The 23,634-nt window shown below is 39.8% G+C and overlaps 2 protein-coding genes across 5 annotated transcripts in view; one reads left to right on the top strand and one right to left on the bottom strand.

The window, feature by feature from the left end:
• The window catches only part of LOC125235299 (xaa-Pro dipeptidase), a 27,723-nt gene extending 7,899 nt beyond the window's left edge, over positions 1 to 19,824 (top strand). For 2 of the 3 annotated variants that reach the window (XM_048141812.1, XM_048141811.1), the window contains exons 7-13: positions 2,372 to 2,447; positions 3,035 to 3,228; positions 5,585 to 5,719; positions 6,562 to 6,676; positions 8,269 to 8,460; positions 16,915 to 17,066; positions 19,616 to 19,824. In XM_048141812.1, coding sequence (XP_047997769.1) covers positions 2,372 to 2,447; positions 3,035 to 3,228; positions 5,585 to 5,719; positions 6,562 to 6,676; positions 8,269 to 8,460; positions 16,915 to 17,066; positions 19,616 to 19,664 — 913 coding nt within the window. In that variant the 3' untranslated portion in view covers positions 19,665 to 19,824. The remainder of the gene's footprint in view (positions 1 to 2,371; positions 2,448 to 3,034; positions 3,229 to 5,584; positions 5,720 to 6,561; positions 6,677 to 8,268; positions 8,461 to 16,914; positions 17,067 to 19,615) is intronic. The other variant, XM_048141813.1, reaches the window with a different exon arrangement.
• On the bottom strand, positions 19,575 to 23,634 carry LOC125235297 (ankyrin-1-like). Of its 2 annotated transcripts, XM_048141810.1 has the most exons (4): positions 22,196 to 23,634; positions 21,377 to 21,592; positions 20,636 to 20,688; positions 19,935 to 20,099 (listed from the first exon to the last, which is right to left on the bottom strand). In XM_048141810.1, the coding sequence occupies exons 1-4, from the start codon at positions 23,351 to 23,353 to the stop codon at positions 20,072 to 20,074; spliced, it is 1,455 nt and encodes a 484-aa protein (XP_047997767.1). In that variant the 5' UTR covers positions 23,354 to 23,634; the 3' UTR covers positions 19,935 to 20,071. The 2 variants fall into 2 exon arrangements, with proteins under 2 accessions (XP_047997766.1, XP_047997767.1); XM_048141809.1 differs by lacking the exon at positions 20,636 to 20,688 and having other exon boundaries at positions 19,575 to 20,099.

Here is a 23,634-nt window from a genome sequence, read left to right as displayed (position 1 = left end):
GTGAGTCCAAATCTGGTCAATAAAGTCGATTTATTGGTAGGTAGCGCCAGCATGCATGGGTTTTATTGATTACGCCTACAAAACTGAATTATTGTATTTATTTACACTCGCGTGCAAAAGTATTGCATCACTTTTCATTTTTTCGTCTGCACTTAATATCTTTGTAATTTTGTACCCTAACCTGAAAATTTTGATGTCAAATGAAAGCTTACTATCTAAGGCATTAAAATATTTGCGAATGAAATAAAATTTCAAGGCTGAAAACTGTAAAAAATCGGAAAACTTAAGGTAGTACCAAAATGCAGGGAAAATAAATCAGGAAAATTATGAATAAAAGTCAGTTTTAGATCAAACTATTTTTATTATTATTAAACTAATACTTGGTATTGCTTCCCCTAGCTCTGATTACACATAATAAGCGGTTTTTCATGGACCTGATCAATTTTCTGAGGAAATCTTGGGGGATAGCGTCCCACTCCTTCAGCAACACCGGACCACAAGCTTACGAAATCCGAAAGGTCTGTTTATATAATGGGCCCCTCGGTATATAACAGATTACCGCAGAATGTTAGGGATGCAGCTTCCACCGGAGCATTTCGGGCTAGACTACGCAAGTGGCTGCTTGATTTAACGTTGTACTGCGTGGGAGACTTTTTTGAGTTACCATGCACATAAGAAATAAATATAATAATATTTAAAACGTTTTGTGACGATAAATTGCGTGTGCCCTGTGCAATATGGAATTAATTTTAAAAAATATTTCATTGTTATACTTATTATCCTATGAGTGAAATGTGCGAAATGTAAAATGTAATTTAATGTTTTACCTACAATTAAGTACCTACAATGTACTACTATAAGATGTTGACATGTAACACTGGTGTTATAAATTATTCAATATTGGGGCCTTTCCTGTTCCTTATCTACATAAATGACTTGCCATTCCTTGTAAAGACCCACCATGATATAGTATTGTTTGCAGACGACACCTCACTTATTTTCAAACTCAAACGACAGCAACAAGCTCACAGTGATGTAAACAATGCTATCTCTAAAGTAGTGAACTGGTTCAATGTATTGTATTGTATTGTATTGCAAGGCTCCTTTCAAGTCCTCGATGTTGGTTGGAGCAGGATTCCGCCTCCGAACTCGCCTTTTCAGGTAGTCCCACATGTGTTCAATGGGGTTCAGGTGCGGGCTCATGGCTGGCCAGTCAAAGGTGGCGATGCCGACTTCTTGAAGGTAGGCTGTGGTGGCCCTTGCAGCATGACACGGGGCATTATTCTGCATTAGGATGAACCCCTCATCAAAAATCCCGGCGTAAGGGACAACATGCTCTTCCAGAATATCCGTGATGCACTTGGCAACGGTTAAACCACCACCACGGCCGCCACCATGGACGAAAACCAGCTCTGTCCGCCCGTCGAAGGAAATGTCACCTCGAACCATTACGGATCCACCTCCGTAAGCGACCCTTTCGGAGAAGCAACATTGAGCGAACCGTTCTCCGGGTCTTCTGTAGAATCTTCCTCTTCGGTCACATCCGTTCAAGCACATTCTGCACTCGAACGAGAAGAGAACTGGGGTCCATTGCTCAAGGGTTCAATCCTTGTGGATTTCAGCAAATTATCTTCGTGCTGTACGGTGTCGCGGCAGCAAGCGAGGCCCCGTTGCGGGCCTCTTGGGTGTTATGTTAGCTTTTTTCAATCTTCTTCTTACTGTCCACTCATTGGCAGCCACTCCTCACACCTCATGCAGACGCAGCTGGACGGCAACACCAGTCAGGTGACGATTTTGGAGAGAGGTTGTGACAATGAAGCGGTCGTCCCTCTCTGATGTGCACTTTCTGCGGCCGCTTCTTGGTCTTGACTTGAAGGACCCAGTCCGCTGGAACCTCTGGTAGACTCTACAAACTGTAGATTGTGTCAAATTCAGCTCGGCAGCTACTGAAAGTTGGCTACGCCCTCTTGCAGCAGTCAGACAACTTGGCGGACTTCATCTTCAGTGGTTTCCATTTTTTCAGGTTTTCTTCACGAGGAAATATGCGCAGATGTGTACCGGTTGACTTCAGATAAGTGACTGATAGCAATCCCCCCCCTACCCCCCCTTTTTACAGGGATTAAGGGTAGCGCAACTTGAGGGGTAACATCGCGAAATCGCTTACCAATCGGGAAAATACCGATAATTTGGAAAATACTGGGCCGATTTCCATGTTTTAATATTTTTCTTAAAGCTTAAGCTTCATGAAACTTAATCACAATAAAATAATTTTCGAGAATTTATCGGTTTACAAAAATAATAGGTGCGGACGGAAAAATGTAAAGTGATGCAATACTTTTGCACGCGAGTGTATTTATGCTTTACTTTACAGACGAGTCATCAAAACACCAGAAGAAATAGAAGTTATGCGTTACGTCGTCAAAGTTTCTTCTGATGCACATAAACAGGTATTAATTATTTTATACTTGCAAATTTTAAAGTTATTTTTAGGGTTCCGTAGTCAACTAGGAACCCTTATAGTTTCGCCGTGCCTGTCTGTCTGTCCGTCCGTCCGTCTGTCCGCGGATAATCTCAGTGACCGTTAGCACTAGAAAGCTGAAATTTGGTACCAAATATGTATAATATCAATCACGCCGACAAAGTGTTCTTGAGTTTTAGTGGTTCCTATTATTATAAGTATCAGTCTGAATATACGTACAGTAGTGAAAGAATTATTCTTTAACTCCTAACCATTGAGAAGTTGACCTTCCATCATCAGCTCAGCCACATAAAATTATTACCTTCAGGCGTAAATACTGGTGTAGCTCCTTGAAGATCCTTGAAGAGATCATCAGACCCTGACTTGGTGCCAATGGGACCATCTCAGGGTTATACCCGTTCGATTAAAAAAAAAATTGAAAATCGGTTCATGATTCTCGGAGATATCGAGTAACATACATACAAACAAAAAATCTGTCGAATTGAGAACTTACTCCTTTTTTGGAAGTCGGTTAAAAATGGCCAAAATGAATGATTGATTATGATAATTTTCAAGGTGATGCTCTTCGCGAAACCCGGCCTCATGGAGTATCAGTGCGAGTCTATTTTCCTCGACCACTGCTACCGCGTCGGCGGTTGCCGGCATGTGTCCTACACGTGCATATGCGGCTCCGGACACAACGCGGCGACACTGCACTACGGACATGCGGGCGCACCGAATAGCAAGCTGATCCAACCTGGCGACATGTGGTACGTACGGTGTCCTGCCGTTTCGCCAAAAAACGTTTCGTCAAATTTCATTTCCCAATAATCATATCGCAATAGTTTCATTTCCCAAAGTATTGTTTGGCAAAGGTATGTTTCGCAATGAATTTGTTTGGTCAAATTATCATTTGGCACAATTTTACTTAGTCAAATTTTATTTAGACAAAACTTTATTTTGCAAACGTTTTTAATGGCAAAACTTATATCCCAAAAACATGTTTGGTCAAAATTTCACATCGCAAATTTCGAAAATATTTAGGCATTTGCTTTTTCATTTCTACGGGATTAATTTAATTTACCGAAGATTATTTTGCCAAATTTAACTTAAAATTGTCAAATGATAATTTCAGTTTTATTCCCAAGGCTTCAGTTGGACAAGAAAATTTTGGTCAACTTTATTTTTGTCAGATTAATTATTTTGTCAACTATTTTTTTGTCAAAAAATGTTTCTACAAATTACACCATGCAAAACCACGTTTAACAATAAATATTACAAGGCATAAATGTAATGTAATAATTTTATTAGTATTGTAACAGAAAACTCGTGTGCGACAGGGTCAGTTTAGGTGCGACGACGAGCGAAGCGAGGAGGAGCGTGTTAGGTTGACAGTGAGCAAACCGGAAATGGCTTTTTAAAGTAATTAAAAATTAATAGAACATAATGGTTTTGAAAACATAAGGTTTCTTTTTAATAAAATGTATCCGGACATGTAAGTGAAAATGTCATCCTTGACATTTGCAGCAGGAGGAAAAAAAGTACGACATACACATTATTTCACACAAATCTTGGACACAAAGTATAAAATCAACAAACAAATTTCTAGTGTGCCATTTTAATTACAATATATTAGGAAATGGAAATTTTTCCTAACAATACCTTTGACTAAATAATATTTGGTAAAATGAAATTTGACCAAGTAAATATTTTGGGAAACAAATACTTGCCAAAAAAAGTTTTGCTGAATGTCAATTTGCGATAAGTTGTTTTGCCAAACGTTTATTTGGGAAATGATAATTTGGGAATAATAGTTTGGGATGTGAAACTTTGGGAAACGTTTTTTGGCGAATCGTCAGTAAACCGGTACGTACTCTATTCCCCTTATTCATAAACGTACACTAAAGTTATCAAGCCGATAAAGTTCGTTTCTATCACACCAATACGTCGGAAAGGGACAAACGAACTTTATCGGCTTGATAACTTGAGTGAACGTTTATGAATATGGGGGTATGTCTATAACCAATACGTACGACAGCTGTCCTATTTAAATTTTTGTGGGGATATGTGATCATCAATTTATCTTCCTAATTGCGTTATCCCGGCATTCGCCACGGCTCATGAGAGCCTGGGGTCTGCTTTCACAATTAATCCCAAGAATTAGCGTAAAATAGCGTAGACTGCCATCTGATCCTCCAACCCGAAGGGTAGTAACTAGGCCGAAAAGCGACTGGCAAATATTATCAAATCACATTTCGCACATAAGTTCCGAAAAATGCATTGGTAGGTACAGTCAACCAATTTGAATCATAGGCCACTGTAGAACCTTTGCACATTAAACGTCAATGTGACTTCTTATGGCAAATAGAACACGACTTAAATGAGAGAGGGTTCTAGAGTGGCCTAGGATTCAAATTGGTTAACTGTACGAGTTGAGGTTCAGAGTCCGGATTGAAAGTCTCACGCTCTTACCGCTATATGTGATATGTATCTAATTAATATGAGATATGTGACCCTGTTGCCAGTGGTAAGAGTCACCCCTCAGGTTATTTCGTGGATGAAGACGATTGAGTCACCGTTGAAGCGTTCTCTAAATTTCATTCTATGAGGGACATCTGGTGCCGTAGTCGAATGGCATTTCTGCGACGCGAAACGAAAACGAAAGGCCGCGAAAGGTAGTCTGGCTCTGTCGCGCCAATACAAATAAATATCTACGAGCGTTTCGTTTTGTGAGCGTTTGTGCCATTCGGGTGCGTACCTTGAATCGACATACAGTCTTATTACCCGTCAAGAGCCAACATTTTATTGGTTAATTTGTCACACACATGTATATTTTCATTCACTCATTCGTTCCATTCGTGCCAGCTCTTGTGAATTGACCTGTACAGCAGGTGACAGCTGTTTCGGTGAAGAAAAACATCGCGAGGAAACCGGACTAATCCCAAAATGGCCTAGTTACCCTTCGGGTTGGAAGGTCAGATGGCAGTTGCTTTCGTAATACTAGTGCCTACGCTAAATCTTGAAATTAGTTGTCATAAGCGGACCCCAGGCTCTCATGAGCCGTGGCAAAAGCCGGGATAACGCAAGGGGAATGATGATCAATTAATACGTTGTTGTTGTTTCCAGTCTGTTCGATATGGGAGGCAACTACGCGGGTTACGCGGCCGACATCACGTGCAGCTTCCCCGCCAACGGCAAGTTCACGCCCGACCAGAAGCTCATCTACGAGGCCGTGCTGTTCGCTAGAGACGCTGTTATAGAGTATGCTAATAGGCTTAACATCTTCGACACCAAGAACCCGCCTGGGGCCCATTTCTCAAACGACATTAGACTAATATTATTAGTCCACGAACTGTCAAATCGTATAGGTTTCCATGACAACACACTAATAATATTAGTCTAATATCGTTCGAGAAATGGGCCCCTGGTGGGCACTCGTAAACTTTGCTCAGATGTCGGAAAACCCGCTAGGCGGGTTCTCATCATGTAAGCGGGCGGTTGTAAATTACGACCGGTTTCTGACGTAGTGCGCCAGTTTTTGTCTGGTATTGAATATGTTGACTAAAATAGAGCTTAGACACACGTGATGATCAGCTAGTATATAAAACTTTCTCGACTTCAGTGGACTCGCATGCGAGAACTTACTTATAACGTAGTCAGTGCTCTCGCTTCCGTATTCGTGCACAAAACGTGTGCAACGAACGCGTCAGACTTTCGGCTAGCTCTATTTTGCACGTTAGTCGAGTCAGGTGCCTTGAATAATTTTGGCCTTTTCCGATTCGTCTGCAGTTTCAGCCAACGGCTAGGTCTGAATAACACTTAAGCCTCCGCCACACATAAAGCGTTTTGATAGCGTAGCGTTAGTGGAGCGTCAGCGGAGCGCAATGATAGCGGTGCACATTCCGCTCACAATCCGCGCTCGTTAGTTTCCGCCGGCGTCCACTGGGCGCAACGCCAGCGTTTTTCCGGCGCACCGCTATCGTTGCGCTCCGCTACCGCTCCGCCTACGCTATCAAAACGCGCATGTGTGGCCGAGCTTTTAATCTCTAAGGTAAATGCACGTAGTAGGTACTTGCCATTAATTCCGTGGCCTTCCTTTCCAGAGCCGCCCGCCCGGGAGTGATGTGGCCCGACATGCACCTGGTCGCCAACAGGGCCATGCTGGAGCATTTGAAGAAGGGCGGCCTGCTCAAGGGAGACGTAGAGGAGATGATTAAGGTAATCTTTCCATTGTAGTCATAAGACACCCCAGAGGTGCAAAAGGTTTGCTCGCGCCACGCGTTCCTATCTTCAGCGACCCTTGTGGAGTCGCTCCAGCTCAAACCGGCCGCTCGAAGCTCACTTTCGACGGACCGCTTCCATGAGTGAACCGGGCGCCCGGGGCCACGGCTTGCATTTTGCGGTTTCCAGTCAAATCTTTCCATTGACCATCAAACACTTCCTCCATATCACATTCGTCCTATATCTCAATACCCGCAGGATAAGACGAGGCTTTCACGAAGACTTAGGGCCAGTTGCACCAACCGCTTAACTCAGGGTTAGTGAACGGGACTTAATCGCGTATTTACTATGTTTTAAACACTAACCTCCGAGTGAGTGTTGTGTGTCGACAAGGTGACATCCCTAGTGCACAAACTAATCAAGTGGGTAGTCACTAGTCAGGACCAAGTGCGGGTGGTTCGAAAAACTCGTACAGCTAGAAGATGTTGATGGGCCATTTTTTTCAAAGTTGTCCACCCCACTTTTTTGTAACATGGGTATTTTTTACGCGATTATTACTCAGAATCGCGAGCTCTTTCGATCCTGATAGGAGAAAAAAAATGTCCCAAGATTTCCATACATTTTTTCGAACCTTCCATTCCTTTACCGCCATACAAAATGTATGAAAAAATGGTAACGGAATGGAAAAATCCTTGGGACACTTTTTTTCTCCTATTAGAATAGAAAGAGCTCGCGATTCTGAGTGGAAACCACATAAAAATTTCCAAATCCAAAAAAAAAAGTGGGGTGGACAACTTTGAAAAAAATGGCCCTGATGTCAACTTCAGCCAGTCTGCTCCGAGACCACGGGGACAGTGCCGTCCTTGAAACGTCGGAGGTTAGTGTTTAAAACATAAGTAAATACGCGAAAGTCCCGTTTGCAATTTTAAATATGTGTAAAAATCGTGCAAGTTTAAATCAGTGTGTCAGGGTTAGTGGATAGTTAGTGGGCTGTCAACTATCAAATTCCATATAAAATGGTGGGTTAACCTCGGGTTAACCCTCCATTCACGGTGGTGCAAGTGACTCTTAAAGAGATACTTGCATTTAAAATATTCTAAGCGAATTACGTTTTAACCTTTTAACCGCCAGAAATGTTTGATCGAGCGTGCTCGTGTCGCCACCGACAGGTATTGTACCACGCAGAGTAAGGTTGGCATAGTTATGGGAGTTATAAATGGGCTGTAAAAACCAAATCAGATCTTTGTCTTATTTATCAGACTATGGCGGAATGAGCTGGATATGTGATGTCTTATATATCAGACTCTGGCGGTTAAAGGGTTAATTAACCCCTCGTATGCGGCCTGTCAATTTTGATCATTGAAATAGTGACCTTGACATTTAAAACAATAGATTAAAATTCCCACGCACGGATCCGTGTCTAAGCATACGAGGGGTTAAGTCGAAATAACCTTTTGACATATTTTGATCCAGTTTCCGGTTTCTAGTGTACGAGTGCGCCATTTTTTGTCCGGTAGTGAATGCGGCCATACATCGCGCATTGTCTCTAGTAGATTTTCGTGTGAGATTTGGTCGGTGTGTATATCCAGGCGGGAGTGAACGGCGTGCTGCAGCCGCACGGGCTGGGGCACCTGCTGGGGCTGGACGTGCACGACGTCGGCGGCTACCTGCCCGCCTGCCCGCCGCGGCCCGCCGGCCCGCTCGCGCGCCTGCGCACCGCGCGCCGCCTGCAGCCCGCCATGCTGCTCACTGTCGAGCCGGGCTGCTACTTCATCCCGCCGGTGAGTCGCATGTGACTCCGCGCCTTCCACCTGCCGCTACCTGCCCGCCGGCCCGCTCGCGCGCCTGCGCACCGCGCGCCGCCTGCAGCCCGCCATGCTGCTCACTGTCGAGCCGGGCTGCTACTTCATCCCGCCGGTGAGTCGCATGTGACTCCGCGCCTTCCACCTGCCGCTACCTGCCCGCCGGCCCGCTCGCGCGCCTGCGCACCGCGCGCCGCCTGCAGCCCGCCATGCTGCTCACTGTCGAGCCGGGCTGCTACTTCATCCCGCCGGTGAGTCGCATGTGACTCCGCGCCTTCCACCTGCCGCTACCTGCCCGCCGGCCGCTCGCGCGCCTGCGCACCGCGCGCCGCCTGCAGCCCGCCATGCTGCTCACTGTCGAGCCGGGCTGCTACTTCATCCCGCCGGTGAGTCGCATGTGACTCCGCGCCTTCCACCTGCCGCTACCTGCCCGCCGGCCCGCTCGCGCGCCTGCGCACCGCGCGCCGCCTGCAGCCCGCCATGCTGCTCACTGTCGAGCCGGGCTGCTACTTCATCCCGCCGGTGAGTCGCATGTGACTCCGCGCCTTCCACCTGCCGCTACCTGCCCGCCGGCCCGCTCGCGCGCCTGCGCACCGCGCGCCGCCTGCAGCCCGCCATGCTGCTCACTGTCGAGCCGGGCTGCTACTTCATCCCGCCGGTGAGTCGCATGTGACTCCGCGCCTTCCACCTGCCGCTACCTGCCCGCCGGCCCGCTCGCGCGCCTGCGCACCGCGCGCCGCCTGCAGCCCGCCATGCTGCTCACTGTCGAGCCGGGCTGCTACTTCATCCCGCCGGTGAGTCGCATGTGACTCCGCGCCTTCCACCTGCCGCTACCTGCCCGCCGGCCCGCTCGCGCGCCTGCGCACCGCGCGCCGCCTGCAGCCCGCCATGCTGCTCACTGTCGAGCCGGGCTGCTACTTCATCCCGCCGGTGAGTCGCGACCGATAGATGTCGCTGGCGTCCATGTGACTTCGGCGTCTTCCACCTGCCGCTACCTGCCCGCCTGCCGCTCGCGCGCCACTTACGACCCGGAATGTTGGCGAGCGGTGAGGTGAGGCCTCCATGGCGCAGTTGGTAGCGTGATGGCCCCGGCAAAGCCAAAAGGTCGCAGGTTCGAGTCCTGCCGGAAGTGTGATTGTCTCCATTTTTCCTTTAATTTAAAAATATTCTATTTAATAAGTCAGGTAGAAAAATATAAAGTAACTGAGTTGACCGTAACGTCTCACTAAACTCTTAACAATTCGGTTTCATATAAACTCCATATTAGCAAGTCGTTCAAATTCGTTTTGACAGTTCTTAAAAAGAAGCTGATTTGACTAGGAGGCAAGTAGCCTATAGGCTACTAGACTCATATCGAATTTGGCACAATAAAGCCTCCGCCACACATAAAGCGTTTTGATAGCGTAGCGTTAGCGGAGCGCAATGATAGCGGTGCGCCGGCGGAACGCTGGCGTTCCGCTCGCAATCCGCGCTTGTTAGTTCCCGCCGGCGTCCGCCGGGCGCAACGCCAGCGTTCGTCCGACGCACCGCTATCGTTGCGCTGCGCTGACGCTCCGCTACCGCTCCGCCTACGCTATCAAAACGCTCATGTGTGGACGAGCTTTAAATGATTGTCTTCTGTAGTATTTGACATAAAAAACCAATATTTATAGACTGGGTAATTTAAAGTGTGTAATTTATTTATTTATTTTGGCCACCGAAAACGCTGTCAGCGATGTAGTGACGTCATCGAATTCGAACCTTACTGCATGTCAAAACAATCACTGACATATTGAACTTTATGTCTTCACACTTAAAAAGTCAGAAAATGTTGTTTTCGAGTAGAATGACCTGATGCAAAGATAATCTATAGATTAACATGACTGTGTTGTTTTCGCCTGCTTACGTAAAAGTATACTTTGAAAATATTTTTTGCTGTTTTTAAGTCATAATAAAATATGGTAATATTTTATTTCGGTTAATTGGACAGTACTTAATCATATAAGTCAGACTTTAAAAAAGGCCTAATGAACCCATAACCATATCCTATCGACTTCTACACCCATGGGAAAAAATAGGGTGGTGAAATTCTCAACCCGTGACCACACGAGGACTTAGCCAACCGCACGATTGGCCATTCATAAAACCAAAGAGGATCGAGTTTATATAAATAGTTACTGTCAGAGTATAACCTAACCTAACCACAAAATTTTAATTTTGATATAACCCCCGACAGAGTGGACTGATTTCCACCAAACATGGCTAAAAACACTCCCGACTAATTCAGCTTTCAAACAGAAAAAACAAAATCTAAATCGCTTCATCCGTTCGGGAGCTACGATGCCAGACGGAGATACACACAGACAAACAGACAGACACGTCAAATTATACATATACACCGTGTTTCACTTAACACTAAAAACCTGAAAACAGTTTGTTCAGAATCGAGAGTAGAATCGATTGAGCTATATCTTGATGGGGGTAATATTTTTATTTAAATTAGTATTATTAGTTATTTTTTACGTGCCCATTCTATTGTACTCGTAATACAACATTGTGTATATCGCATTGCTAGAGGTTGTTTACCTTTTTATAATAGGGCAGTATTTAGGGTCTATAATGGTATTAATACTGTGCTAATTTGTTGACTTGGACGATTATTTTTTCCGCTACTAGTTTGACGTTAAATAATTTGGATTTCGTATAATTCCATCATTACTGCAAAAAGGTATGCGATGGAAATTTTACCGTTAAAAGAATATTAGTTTAATGGAGTATTTTAAGTGCGCCCTCGATTTATACCTGTTTTGAATAAAATAAATAAATATAATTTAATACAATAAAATTATTGGCACCATAGTTTCTACTATGAATCCAAGAAGTAAAACATACGCTTTTATAGTTCGACTATGTCACTTATCATACGCATTCACTGTAGGGATTGCAATCCAGCAGTGTTTCCAATCCAGCTGGATTTTTGCTGGATCGGCGCCAATCCAGCTGGATCCAGCGCGGATCCAGCAGGTAGAAAAAATGCCAAAAAAAAATTACATTTTGCTCTACTAGAGGGCTGTTATTACTAAAATTATTTGAAATAGTGAAAGGAAGGATGAAAACGCGCAATTTTGTAATAAAAAAAAACTTAACATGGTGATGTTTAAATGCATCCTATATTTGATGGGCCGTGGCTCGATATGTAGCTATCTAAAATCACATTCATTATTTATTATTATTTAATAAACAATTAAATAAATTAAATAATATAATGATTTACTATTTATTATTTAAGGATTCAAATGAAATGGCGGAAAAGTGTGAAAAAACAGGACGATGGCGATTTTTAGTATGTGATTTAGGCTGATTTTTTCGGAGTTAGTAATAACTTTATGTTTAAACATTTTATCATAGAGGTTTCACAAATAGTGTACCTTTTTAATAGTAGTCAATTTTTTAAAATAAAACTTACCAATTACGATATATTTATATAAATAAGATTTTGCCTATTTAACTTCTAACAATGATTTAGTATTAACAACGATTTTAAATATTTTTTTTATTATTTTTCCCAGAGTCAGAAAACCATTGTCTATCACGTATATTAATATCTCGTTAAAAGAAAAATTCATGCATTTAAGGGTTAAAACGGTTCTCTTATTTATCTCCGAAAATTGTATGACCGAATATCACTTCCCAACGCACGTTTCGCGGAATTTTATTCCACCGAATGTTCATTTCCCAAATTATCATATTGTTTTTTTTTTAATTTGCCAACCTTGCATTTACCTACCAACTTAAAGTTTGGCCATTTTTAGGGTTTTTCAAAAAGCCTTTGTTTAAAAACCAAACTTTCATGTTATCCAATTTTTTTACTTGACGTAATATACAACTAGTTGTTTATTGTAATATACCAAATGTTTTATTGAACACCGACAATCTCTATGGCGTATTTCGAAAAATATGCAATACTGAGTCTCCTATGAACTTCTAAATTTATTGATAGGGATGCAATTACGTATTTTACTTACGTATATATATTTTTTAAATAGTTACCTACTTATTTTTTTTGAAAGAATATTGTTTAATTTATTGTTATTACATTTCAAAAGTTTTTTACGGTTTGCTCACGGTCAACCTAACACGCTCCTCCTCGTTTCGCTCGTCGTCGCCCCTAACTGGACTCTGTCATATATGATTATACTGCCAACATAGTCCGTGAACAGAAAACTGCTACTTTGCTCCCTCCTAACAGGGAAGAAAAGTTAAAATTTATTTGTAAAAAGTTGGCATTACCACAGAATATATAATAGTACAAGTACAGAAGGCTCACTCCTTTGATGTTCACAAAACGCCGCCATTCTAAATTCTTACCTACATTAACAAACGGACCGCACGCGTGCAGACGACATTGAATTCTATTGCGCCGCGCGAAGGTCGTCGCCACTGAATGGGCCGCGAACTCGCGGCCGCCGGCATGTACTTGTAGCGCGGCGAAAGGATCGCGGAGTGAGCCGCCCCTGGCATTACTTTTTGTAACCATTTTTATCCTTATAGCAATCTACATAAATAAAAAATGTCATTAAAAGTGTGACAACGATGAAGCGAAGGTACTACAATAAGTAGTACATAAATAATGCTATCAACCAGGCATGGCCTGCTTTTTTGGCACAACATTTGGGCATTCACTAGTTCACATTGAAAATTACTAATTTACTTACTAGTACTTAGTTTAACTTACTTAATATTTATGAAAAAATAAACCTCTAAGTAGGTGTATTATACGTAGACAAACATCAATCAATATTCTGATCTAAACATAAGTTGAAACTTAAAAGAAATTTTGCGGTAACAGTAAATAATTAAATACTATAAATACATTTTGAGATCTTCAGTAGTTATAATACAGTTTCAAACTACTTACGTTTTTGAAAAAAACACACAATTGTAGCGAAATAGAATTATTTTGTGCTAAGCGGCCACGGGCTACGCGCGGGAATGCGGAACCGTTTTAAACATGACGTAAAATAAGTTAATTGAAGTTAATTACGCATTTTATTGCAGATTTTCTTATTTGCGGATCCGCAGCGCTGGATCCAGCGCTGGCTGCTGGATCCAGCAGACCGAAAAATGCGCTGGATCCAGCTGGATTGCTGGATGCTGGATCCAGCAATTGCAATCCCTAATTCACTGCCATAAGCCCGCCATTGTGGATTCAATTAGGGTTGCATGAGACTTTAACTATGATCCAGTTTAACTTATAAGTTCTTTATATAGAAAACAATACTTGTTTTCAATGTTTTACTATAGAAAGATCTTCTAAACAGTTTTTTTTTTATAAAACATATAGTAAACTCAGCTATAACGCTATTGTGTTTTAAAAGAGATACCGAAACCATTATTCCACAGTTCTGTGATATAAAAGAGTAATTGTGACGTATACGGCGATGAGATATAAAAGGCATTAGAAAACGACTATTAACGCTTTTCAAAGCTATATAAACGTATCCTGAAAACTTCATTATACAGCAAAATAGCTCTATAATGGTATTCATATCACTACTACAGTGTTAAATACTGTAGCAGTGTTTTCCAAAGCCACTATATCCCAAAATAGTGGTATAGTTAGGTTTTAATTTATGTTAAAATACGACTACTAAAAATACTATAAGCGGCTTGTTGGGAACCTTAATAGCGCAAATTGATAGCATAACAGTGATTCCTAACACTATTATACAATAATATTGTTCTTTAGTAGGTTATTTGATCCTGTTATAGACCAGGCCTATAGCGGCTGTATAAAATGGTGATATAAACGTTTACATCACTTCCTAATAACACCTTTTAGCTGTATAACGCAACAACTATAGCGGCTTGTCGGGAACCTTAATAGCGCAAATTGATTGCATAACAGTGATTTCTAACACCATTATATAATAATATTGTTATATAGTAGTCATATTTGATCCTGTTATAGACCAGGCCTATAGCGGCTCTATAAAATGGTGATATAAAAGTTTACATCACTTCCTAATAACACCTTTTAGCTGTATAACGCAACAACTAAAGCGGCTTGTCGGGAACCTTAATAGCGCAAATTGATTGCATAACAGTGATTTCTAACACCATTATATAATAATATTGTTCTATAGTAGTCATATTTAATCCTGTTATAGACCAGGCCTATAGCGGCTCTATAAAATGGTGATATAAACGTTTACATCACTTCCTAATAACACCTTTTAGCTGTATAACGCAACAACTATAGCGGCTTGTCGGGAACCTTAATAGCGCAAATTGATTGCATAGCAGTGATTCCTAACACTATTATACAATAATATAGATCTATAGTAGTCATATTTGATCCTGTTATAGACCAGGCCTATAGCGGCTCTATAAAATGGTGATATAAACGTTTACATCACTTCCTAATAACACCTTTTAGCGGTATAAGCTTATAGAGCTAAAAGGTGTTACTGGAGGCTTTTATACGACAAGTGGTCACGCCGAAAACCTTTATACGACATCTATAGTAGCTTTTGGCGTCGAAAACCAAAATTATAGCACTAAAATGTTACTTGGGTTGTTTGTCAGTTCAATCTTAATGTTTATCATAAGTCATAACAAATTGAACTCGTACCTAATTACAACCTTGTCATTTTGAATATTGAGTTTATTTGCTTACTGCGATTACCTGTCCAATTTGAAGTTTACTGTGACAAAGCTTTAAAGTGTTTTACAGTGACATCTTAGCTGTCTATTGGTAAACCTTATGTCGTTGCAGTAACGTACACAAATAAATAGTCTTATGGTTTATGATGGTAGTTAGCAATTATTTTATTGAGTGTAGAGCTAAAAGTCAAGTAGAGCTGTACAGAAAATTAAAAATTCAATTAAAAAAAAAGTAACGATCAGATTAAAAGATGAATACACTAGATGAGTTTAAAAAAATAAAAATCAGTTGGGGTGTCTGAGGTTTTGAGTGATACCGGAAACACCGTGTATATAACACCCCGTCGTTTTTGCGTCGGGGGTTAAAAATGTATAGACACAGTGCATAGACTGACATCTCTCGACACAGGGCCCATATTCTTAACTTGGATGTGTTAAAATTTCACACATATTAACCCTTAAATGCATATTGTTGCCATTTGGCTACAATGTATGTATATTTTGTATGTATGTATGTATATTTTGGCTAGTTTATAGCCAAAATATAAGCTGGACTTTTTTATTTATTTTTCTTAAATCCTACATCTCAATTACTAAATAAAAACATTATTTCCAACCATTTAAGAAAAAATGGCGGAAAAGTGTGAAAAAACTGGATGATGGTGATTTTTAGTACATGATTCAGGCAGATTTTTTCAGAGTTAGTAACTATTTTATGTTTAATCATTTTATCATAGGGGTTTCTCAAATAGTGTACCTTTTTAATAGTAGTAAAAGTTTTCTTATAAATTTTACTAGTAATTATATATTTCTATAAGTAAGATTTAGCCTATTTTACTTCTAACACTGATTTAGTATTAAAATCGATGTTAAATATTTTTTTATTATTTTTTCTAGAGTCAGAAAACCATTGTCTATCACATTATTAATTTCTAGTTAAAAGAAAAAAATCATGCATTTAAGGGTTAATATTAGCGCCATCTAGTTGAAAGTCAGCCAAAGGTGTAGCGCCATCTAGCCAATCGTACATTTTTCTTGACGGTTCCGAGGTACATTTTTTCATAGACTTTATGACGAGGCTTGGTTTAAGGCACTTGCAAATAAGCGCGCCAAGCGTCATCAGCGCGATACCTGCTCGCCAGGGGCACACTACACCTGCCAGAGTTGTGATCGTGTTTGCCGCTCCCGTGTTGGCTTACACAACCACGAAAAACGTTATTGCCCCACCTTAAGGCTCCAGTACACAATGGCCCATGCTGGCCCACTACAGGCTATCGCCATTGTGTACAGGGGGTAATGGTGTATGATGGCGGACAATTGTCAATCGTGGTGCGCAATCGGGGAGTTGTCGGTTTTTTGGGCACACTTCAAAGGAATCGTGGCGTAGCGTGGCCTGTGGTGTTCACACAATCGGCCATTGTTTAGTTTGTCACCTACCGCCTGACCGGGATAGTGCACTTTTTTGTTGCTAGAACTAGAATTTTTGATCGCTCAAAATATCAGTATCGTGGAGCAATGAAGAAACTTTTAAGTTTATTGATTTATATCAATCTGAGCCTGTAATATTTGTAAACAGTATATAAATAAATAGCCGCAGCCGTAATTACTTCTATGTCCATCGCAAGTGGTTTGCCAGCCAGCAATGAGACATGCGCCACTGTGTGAACACCAAGTGATCGTGGCCTACAATTGTGCATTGCAAAGCGTGGCCCATCACAGGCCATTGTGTACTGGAGTCTTAACACTGATTGAATACCCATACCTAATCCACTGTTTCACTTATTTCAGCTACTCAACGCAGCTAAGAACAACCCAGAACAGTCCAAATTCTTCAACTGGGAGGTGGTGGACCGTTTCTCAGGGTTCGGTGGCGTTCGCATCGAGGACGACGTACTCATCACTGAGACTGGCGTGGAAAACTTTACTTTCGTGCCCAGGACGTAAGTCACGCTTTGACATCATGCACCATAGGCGAGACGACTAAAAAAAACGAATTAGTCCGTCAGTTAGATTATCAAAGAATTTTAGACACGTATTTTTTCTTTTTTCTCGTAAACGAAAAATGACGACGGTACAGTGCGTTGAAGTTTCGCGTGACGTCACGCCTAGGTACAATTTTTACTTAGAAGTGACGTCATCAAGCCCCCACTCCGGAACTTTTATGCTCTATATCTTTGTATTTTTTCATTAACACGTTCGACGCCGGCAGCGTTTCACTAAGCCCTTTAGCTATGCCGGGCGTAATTATCGTAGTCACATATTTGTGTTACTGGCATAGGAATAACATGGTCACAAGGTATGTGTCAACTGGCATAGTTCAGAGGTAAATTACTAAAATGCGATTATTTTTATTTCGCGGCGTCAGTCATCTCTCTGACGTGCTGTGGGATGGTACTAATGCTCGAAAAATACGGAAAAATAGTTTAAAACTCACTAAATGGAAGAAAACCGTAAGTAATTACTTTATCACTCAGTGTTTCTCAAACTTTAGCACTAATGAACTCAACATAGATTATTATACACATAGATACTTAGGAGGCGGCCGAAAAGGTCCATTTAAAAATTGTGTTTACTGATATACCTATCGATTATTTTTATCTATAATAGGGAATAATACTGCTATTATAATTTAAGTTATTAACATTTGTCAAAATTTCTCATATTTACTGCCTTTTAGACAAGTTCAGTACCCCAAGTACTAAGAAAAGTTATTACCTAAATTGGAAATTAATTGTGATAAAAAAGTTCCATAAGTTTAGACAGTAAATTTACTGGCCTAAACACGGTTTATTAAAATCTAAATTATGTTACAATCGTACGAAATACTATTAATATCAGGATAATGTATTGATTTAGGTCGGAGCATTACACCAACGCTAGACCTTGGAGGAGGTCTTCAGTAGGCCTAGCACATGATGGCCGCGGGAGTATGTCGCCGCGAGATAGATGACACGTCTTTGTCTAATTGTATTAATGACATAAGGATAGGTAGTCTATCTCGCGGCGACATACTTTCGCGGCCATCATGTGCTAAGCCTGCTGGTCAAAATAAAAAAAAAACTTTTGGCAAAATCCCCCGGAACCGGAAGAACCTGTTGAAGAGAATGTTCCTGTTGATGAAGATACGTCTCAAGACATACTCGCTCCATGTCTATGCAGCAAAAACGGAAAAGCATTGCAATTTAGAATTTTATTGGAAATGGTCAAGGAAGAAGACTTAGATGAATGTTGGAGAGAAATTAAAAACATACTCTACAAATATTCCAAAAAATAATTTTGTATATCTATTTATAATGATTATAAGAAGTGGTTTAAATAATAATAATGTTACAATTAGTAAATTTGTTTTTATTACTTAAATTTCGTTTAATCTAATATTTACTAATTGTTGAACATTATCATTAAATCTTTTGGCTGGCTGTGCAATCTATAGTAAGTTCCAATGAAAATTTTGAGAACCGCTGAAATCTGTCTTAAAAATGACACATATTTGTGCCACCCGGCACTGTATAAAGGTAATCTTATGCAATATCAAAAACTTACAAATTTTGAAACCAAAGCGTATTTAGATTTAATTTTGAATAACATAAGTGTACGTTCAATCATTTTTTATTTAATTTGAAATTTGGCAACAAAAAGGCTAATAAATTAAAACACACATATGTGTCACTGGCATAGGAGTAAGGATTTTTTGATCACAGACGCTGTGTCACCGGCGTCGAACGTGTTAATTAGAAAAAGCGAAAAATATGTGTTCAGTATTTTTGGACGATCTAACTGACGGACTTTAGTTAAAAATGTCATTTTTTTAATGTAGTCGTCATCCCTATTGCTGATATTTTCATGTACAAAGAAACCAGGATACAACTAAAAATTCCATTTGATTAACAAGAATAGGAACTACTCGTATATCTGTCGCGTCGCATAGTGATCCATAACAGCCGCCTATTTTTTCAATGTTTGTCATTTTTTACAAGTTTACAAAATCTATTTAGTTATAATACTTATAATCAGAGGTCGGCGAGGGTGAGCTATTTTCATACTAATATGGCGTCAGACATGTCAAATTAGTAGGAAAGAACGTACCTACGCCATATGGATAAGTGTGTCATAAGGTGAAGTGTGTCTGGCCTTCAAATGTGGCCTGTTTAAACCAAATGATCAGTGTTTATTGAGAGTGTATACGTTTACCACTAATTGTAAGTAGCAAGTCGCAAAAGTATAAACTCGCAAAAATACCTGTGACAATGAATAAAAAGGTCAAATGTGAAGGCCAGACACACTTACCCGTATTGACCTTAACATGTAAGTAATTAAACATTGTAAAACCATTTTAATTTAAGAAGCTTCATTCATATGGATCATAATTCAATGCTATAGGTATAGAGAAAGTGTATACATACCCAATCACTGGTAAAAAGGTTCCAGAATGGAAATTAAAGGCAAGATTTGCATTCTTATGATTTACTGACCATTTTTTTTATCACAGTGTGGCTGAAATAGAAGACTTCATGGCGAATGGTGCAAACTTCAAGTGAAGCAAGCATGTATACTTCACACATTGTATGATATTGTAATTATGTAGATATATCTATATAAGCGAATTATGTCTTAAATATTCTTTTTTTTAGAATTATGTTGTAATTTTGTACGCCAATCATTCAATATAACTTTTTGATAAATTATTTATTTGTGCAATATGTGTTTTATTTAAAAATAGTCTAGTATTTGAGATCTTAGTGTAGCTGAGGATGATATCAAAGGTATCTTAAATAGTGTTTCAATAAAGGTGGTATTGGCAATTTTTCTAAAGCTTGTAGAAACTTTTCCGTTGTGTTTATTCCAGTACTTCTTAAAACACTTCTAACTTTTAACCTAGACAAGTGTTTTAATGGCGGCACGTACAGCGACAGGCACTCTGCTTTGATATTGTCAGCATTGTTGTCTATGAAGAAAAGTAATTGTTTTTGTACCTGGAAAGAATTTCAAAAGAGTCACACAACCATTATACTCATAAACATTCTTACCACATCAGCATACGGACATTATCCATACTAATATTATAAATGGGAAAGTGTGTGTCTGTTTGTTTGTCCGTCTTTCACGGCAAAACGAAGTGACGAATTGACGTGATTTTTGGAGAGTAGAATTATTAGAAGTAGTATTTTTAGAATTTAACGCGAGCGAAGCCGCGGGCAGAAGCTAGTACTATACAATTGCATATAGGACTAAATAATATATTTAATTAATTTATTATAAAGTAGTACTAATACTGGGTCACAGAGGGGTTAAATTAATCAAAAGTTGGCATACATTAAGTTTAACATTTCTCATTTACTTGTTTGTTGCTACAAATGGTTATACAAGGAAAATAGAGCAGTACAGACAGCATCATTTGTTGGGTAATGCATTCATTTTTATAATAAGTTACCTGACACTGCTTTGAGATTACCCCACCCAGCTCTTAAAAACTACTTAAAAAAATCATTGATGTTAAAGGCTTAATTACCTACAGAGTCGAGGACTATTTGACAGACAAACATGCATGGCCCGAACCAGAAACTACAAAAAACGAATAGCAATTAAAATAATTGTATTATGTATAGAGGACACAGTTCAGATAAGAAAGCACATCAAATATTTTATGTTGTGTAAATTACATATTTAATGACATTGAGATTCATATTATCTTTTTCTTCTGTGACAATTTGATATGTTTTCTCTGAAGAAGAACGACGTATTATTAAGCAATAATATAATTTATTGAAATTAATTTCCATAGAGTACCTAGTCTGTTCATATTCTTTGATGAATACTTTTGCATGTTAAATCGTATCTTGTTATTTAATGCATGTTAATTATAAGATGTAATGTTTTGAAAAGAAGTTGCCCGCCGAGTTTCTTGCGTCCCATAGTGGATACCCCCCTCCCAACTGAGGGGGGACTGAAATCTTCTCGAGGCTGAGGCGTAGGGTTAGAGCCGGCGTAGCTTTATTTGACGTTCATATGCGCATTGTAATATGCCTACTTGAAAAATAAATATTTCATTTTCATTTTTCATTTCATAAACCATCTATAGATTTTTTGTGTTAACATCTACATACTCAAGTTTCCTTGGTTACATTTTCTAGCAATGAAACTACTAGCAGATATAGATAAACTATCATGTTCATGTTATTTACAACATCCCCTTAAAATGAGATTACTACACCTACTTCTGTAGAGTTTTTATAATTTTCTCATAACTTACTTGAACTGGAATCCTGCTCAACCAGCTGCAGCTATGAGTGAAAGTCAGTAAGTGATCAGGTTCACAGTGCAAACTGTACGGCAGCATCAAAAGAGTTGTAGCGGGATCAGAAGTGACCGAGGCAATGAAGGCATCTGGAAGTACTAGCTGCTCGCTGTCTGTACAAAGGCTTGAGTAGTCTACGTTGCAGTTGTGCTCTATGAGTATTTTGAATACCTGAAATTGTATGAGTATAATTATGTGACATTTTTAGATAAAATGTGCAAAATACTTTTTAAAGTTAAGGTGAATTTAATACAACTGTAAAAGTGATATAAAAATAGTTTTGTAGTTATGTAGTGGTAAATACATACTGGTAACAAACATCAGAAAACTACTAAACGGTTGCAGCATTGTTGTCCTATCCGTCTTAGGCCCAGGCACAATAGACTACAAGTGGCTGCACATAATTTTAGCACTGAAATGTGGAGGGGATAGCTGCGCATGGGGACACGTACCCTTCACCACCTGTAATCCCCTGAGAGACCCGTTTTTGGCTTCTGTGCAATAACTGTCAGCGCTAAAGTTATGTACCACCACTTGTACCACCCTGTGACACAATCGCATGATGTAAGCAATGGCATACTGGGCCTTAGGTCATATCAGCCACTATTACTAATCTACACTTTATCTTAATCATTATTGACCATACCGTTCCTAAATAAGGTACTATAACAGTAGATTAAATAAGGTCTCATATTTTTTTTTAATTCAGTAAAAAATAAGGTAATCTCTGTTGAGATAAATAGATATAATATAGGTAATGTTCTCCGATCATACCTCTTCAAAACAAGTGCCATGTCCAGTGTAATGTATGTATACTAGTGGAGGGCATTCGTCCCTTCGCAAAGCATTTACTGCAACACCATTCATGAGGAACAGGTAAAAGAATTGTCTAAAAGCCTCAAATGCACTGTTGTAAATATATTCACAAATATTCAAGTAAGAGTTCAACGGAGCATTTGACTGGTAATGAGGTTGCAGGTCACCAATACACTCCAGCGTAACAACAAACTCCTCATAAAAATCAAAGAATTCTGGCCCCAAATCATGATTCAGTAGACTCTCTAATATCTTATATTTGTAGTAGTGTGGCTTACATGCTAACAAAATAAAATCTTTGTTTATCTCCTCCTTGTTTATTACACCCAAAAGTAGATTAAATATTTCATCACAGCCATGATTGAGTGCCACATCTAAAGCTAAGAAACCATCATTATTCTTTATATGAGGATCAGCGCCATTATCTAGCAGAAACTGAATAATGCTTTCATTGTTCCCATTGAAAGCTGTTATTAAAGGAGTGTCTCCATTAGCTGTAACTTCATTTATGTCATCAACAAAAGGTATCATTGCTTTTATTATGTCAAATCCGCCTTTGAAGCATGCTAAATGAAATGGTGTGTAACCAGTCTCATTTTTAATAGCTGGGTCAGCTCCAGCATGTAATAATGCAGTGACTGACTTTAACTTTAATGCCAAAGCTGCATCATGCAAAGGTGTATCTCCATCAAAGTCTTGTACATCTATCATTGCTCCATGGTCTATTAATAGCTGTATAACTTCCACTCTTCCTTGAGTACTGGCTACATGGAGAGGGGTAACACTCTCAGTGCTGCCATAGTTGGCAATATCTTCAGCGCTGTCTAGTAAGGCTTTAATAGTTTGCAAAGAACTGTGATGACGACAAGCTAAGTACAAAGCTGTGTGTCCTTCATGTGTCTCCGCTAAAGGTCTGCAGTCAGGGTGCTTAAGGATGAGCACCAAGCTCTGGTAGCTGTCGTTTGCCGCGGCTTCGTGAAGACAGGTCCATCCTCTATTGTCCACACAATTGGGATTCACTTTCTTTAACAGACGGTGCACATTTTGAAAATCGTTTTTCCTCGCAGCTATGTTCAATGGGTTGGAAGTATTTGGATTGAGCGAACTGAAGTCCATGCTTGCTTAATGAATAAGCGTTTAACTATTTTGTGAACACAATAATCTGTAAAATATTCTTCGATGCACTTTGTCCAAAGGGATGATGTTTAGCATAACAGTATAAAGTTCTGCATGATAAGAGAAAAGTGAAGTACATAAAACAATTTAACTTGATCTAGATAAAAATATTTCTTTTTTTCAAAAGTAAAAATTAAATAAATTAAAGTATTACAAGATATTGAGAATAAATTGGTACGAGTGGTAAGACATCAAAATCTCTATTGACTATGGAGCAAAGA

This window comes from Leguminivora glycinivorella, chromosome 17, assembly GCF_023078275.1.
Source record: "Leguminivora glycinivorella isolate SPB_JAAS2020 chromosome 17, LegGlyc_1.1, whole genome shotgun sequence".
NCBI lineage: Eukaryota > Metazoa > Arthropoda > Insecta > Lepidoptera > Tortricidae > Leguminivora > Leguminivora glycinivorella.
This window is presented reverse-complemented; position numbering and strand designations above follow the sequence as displayed.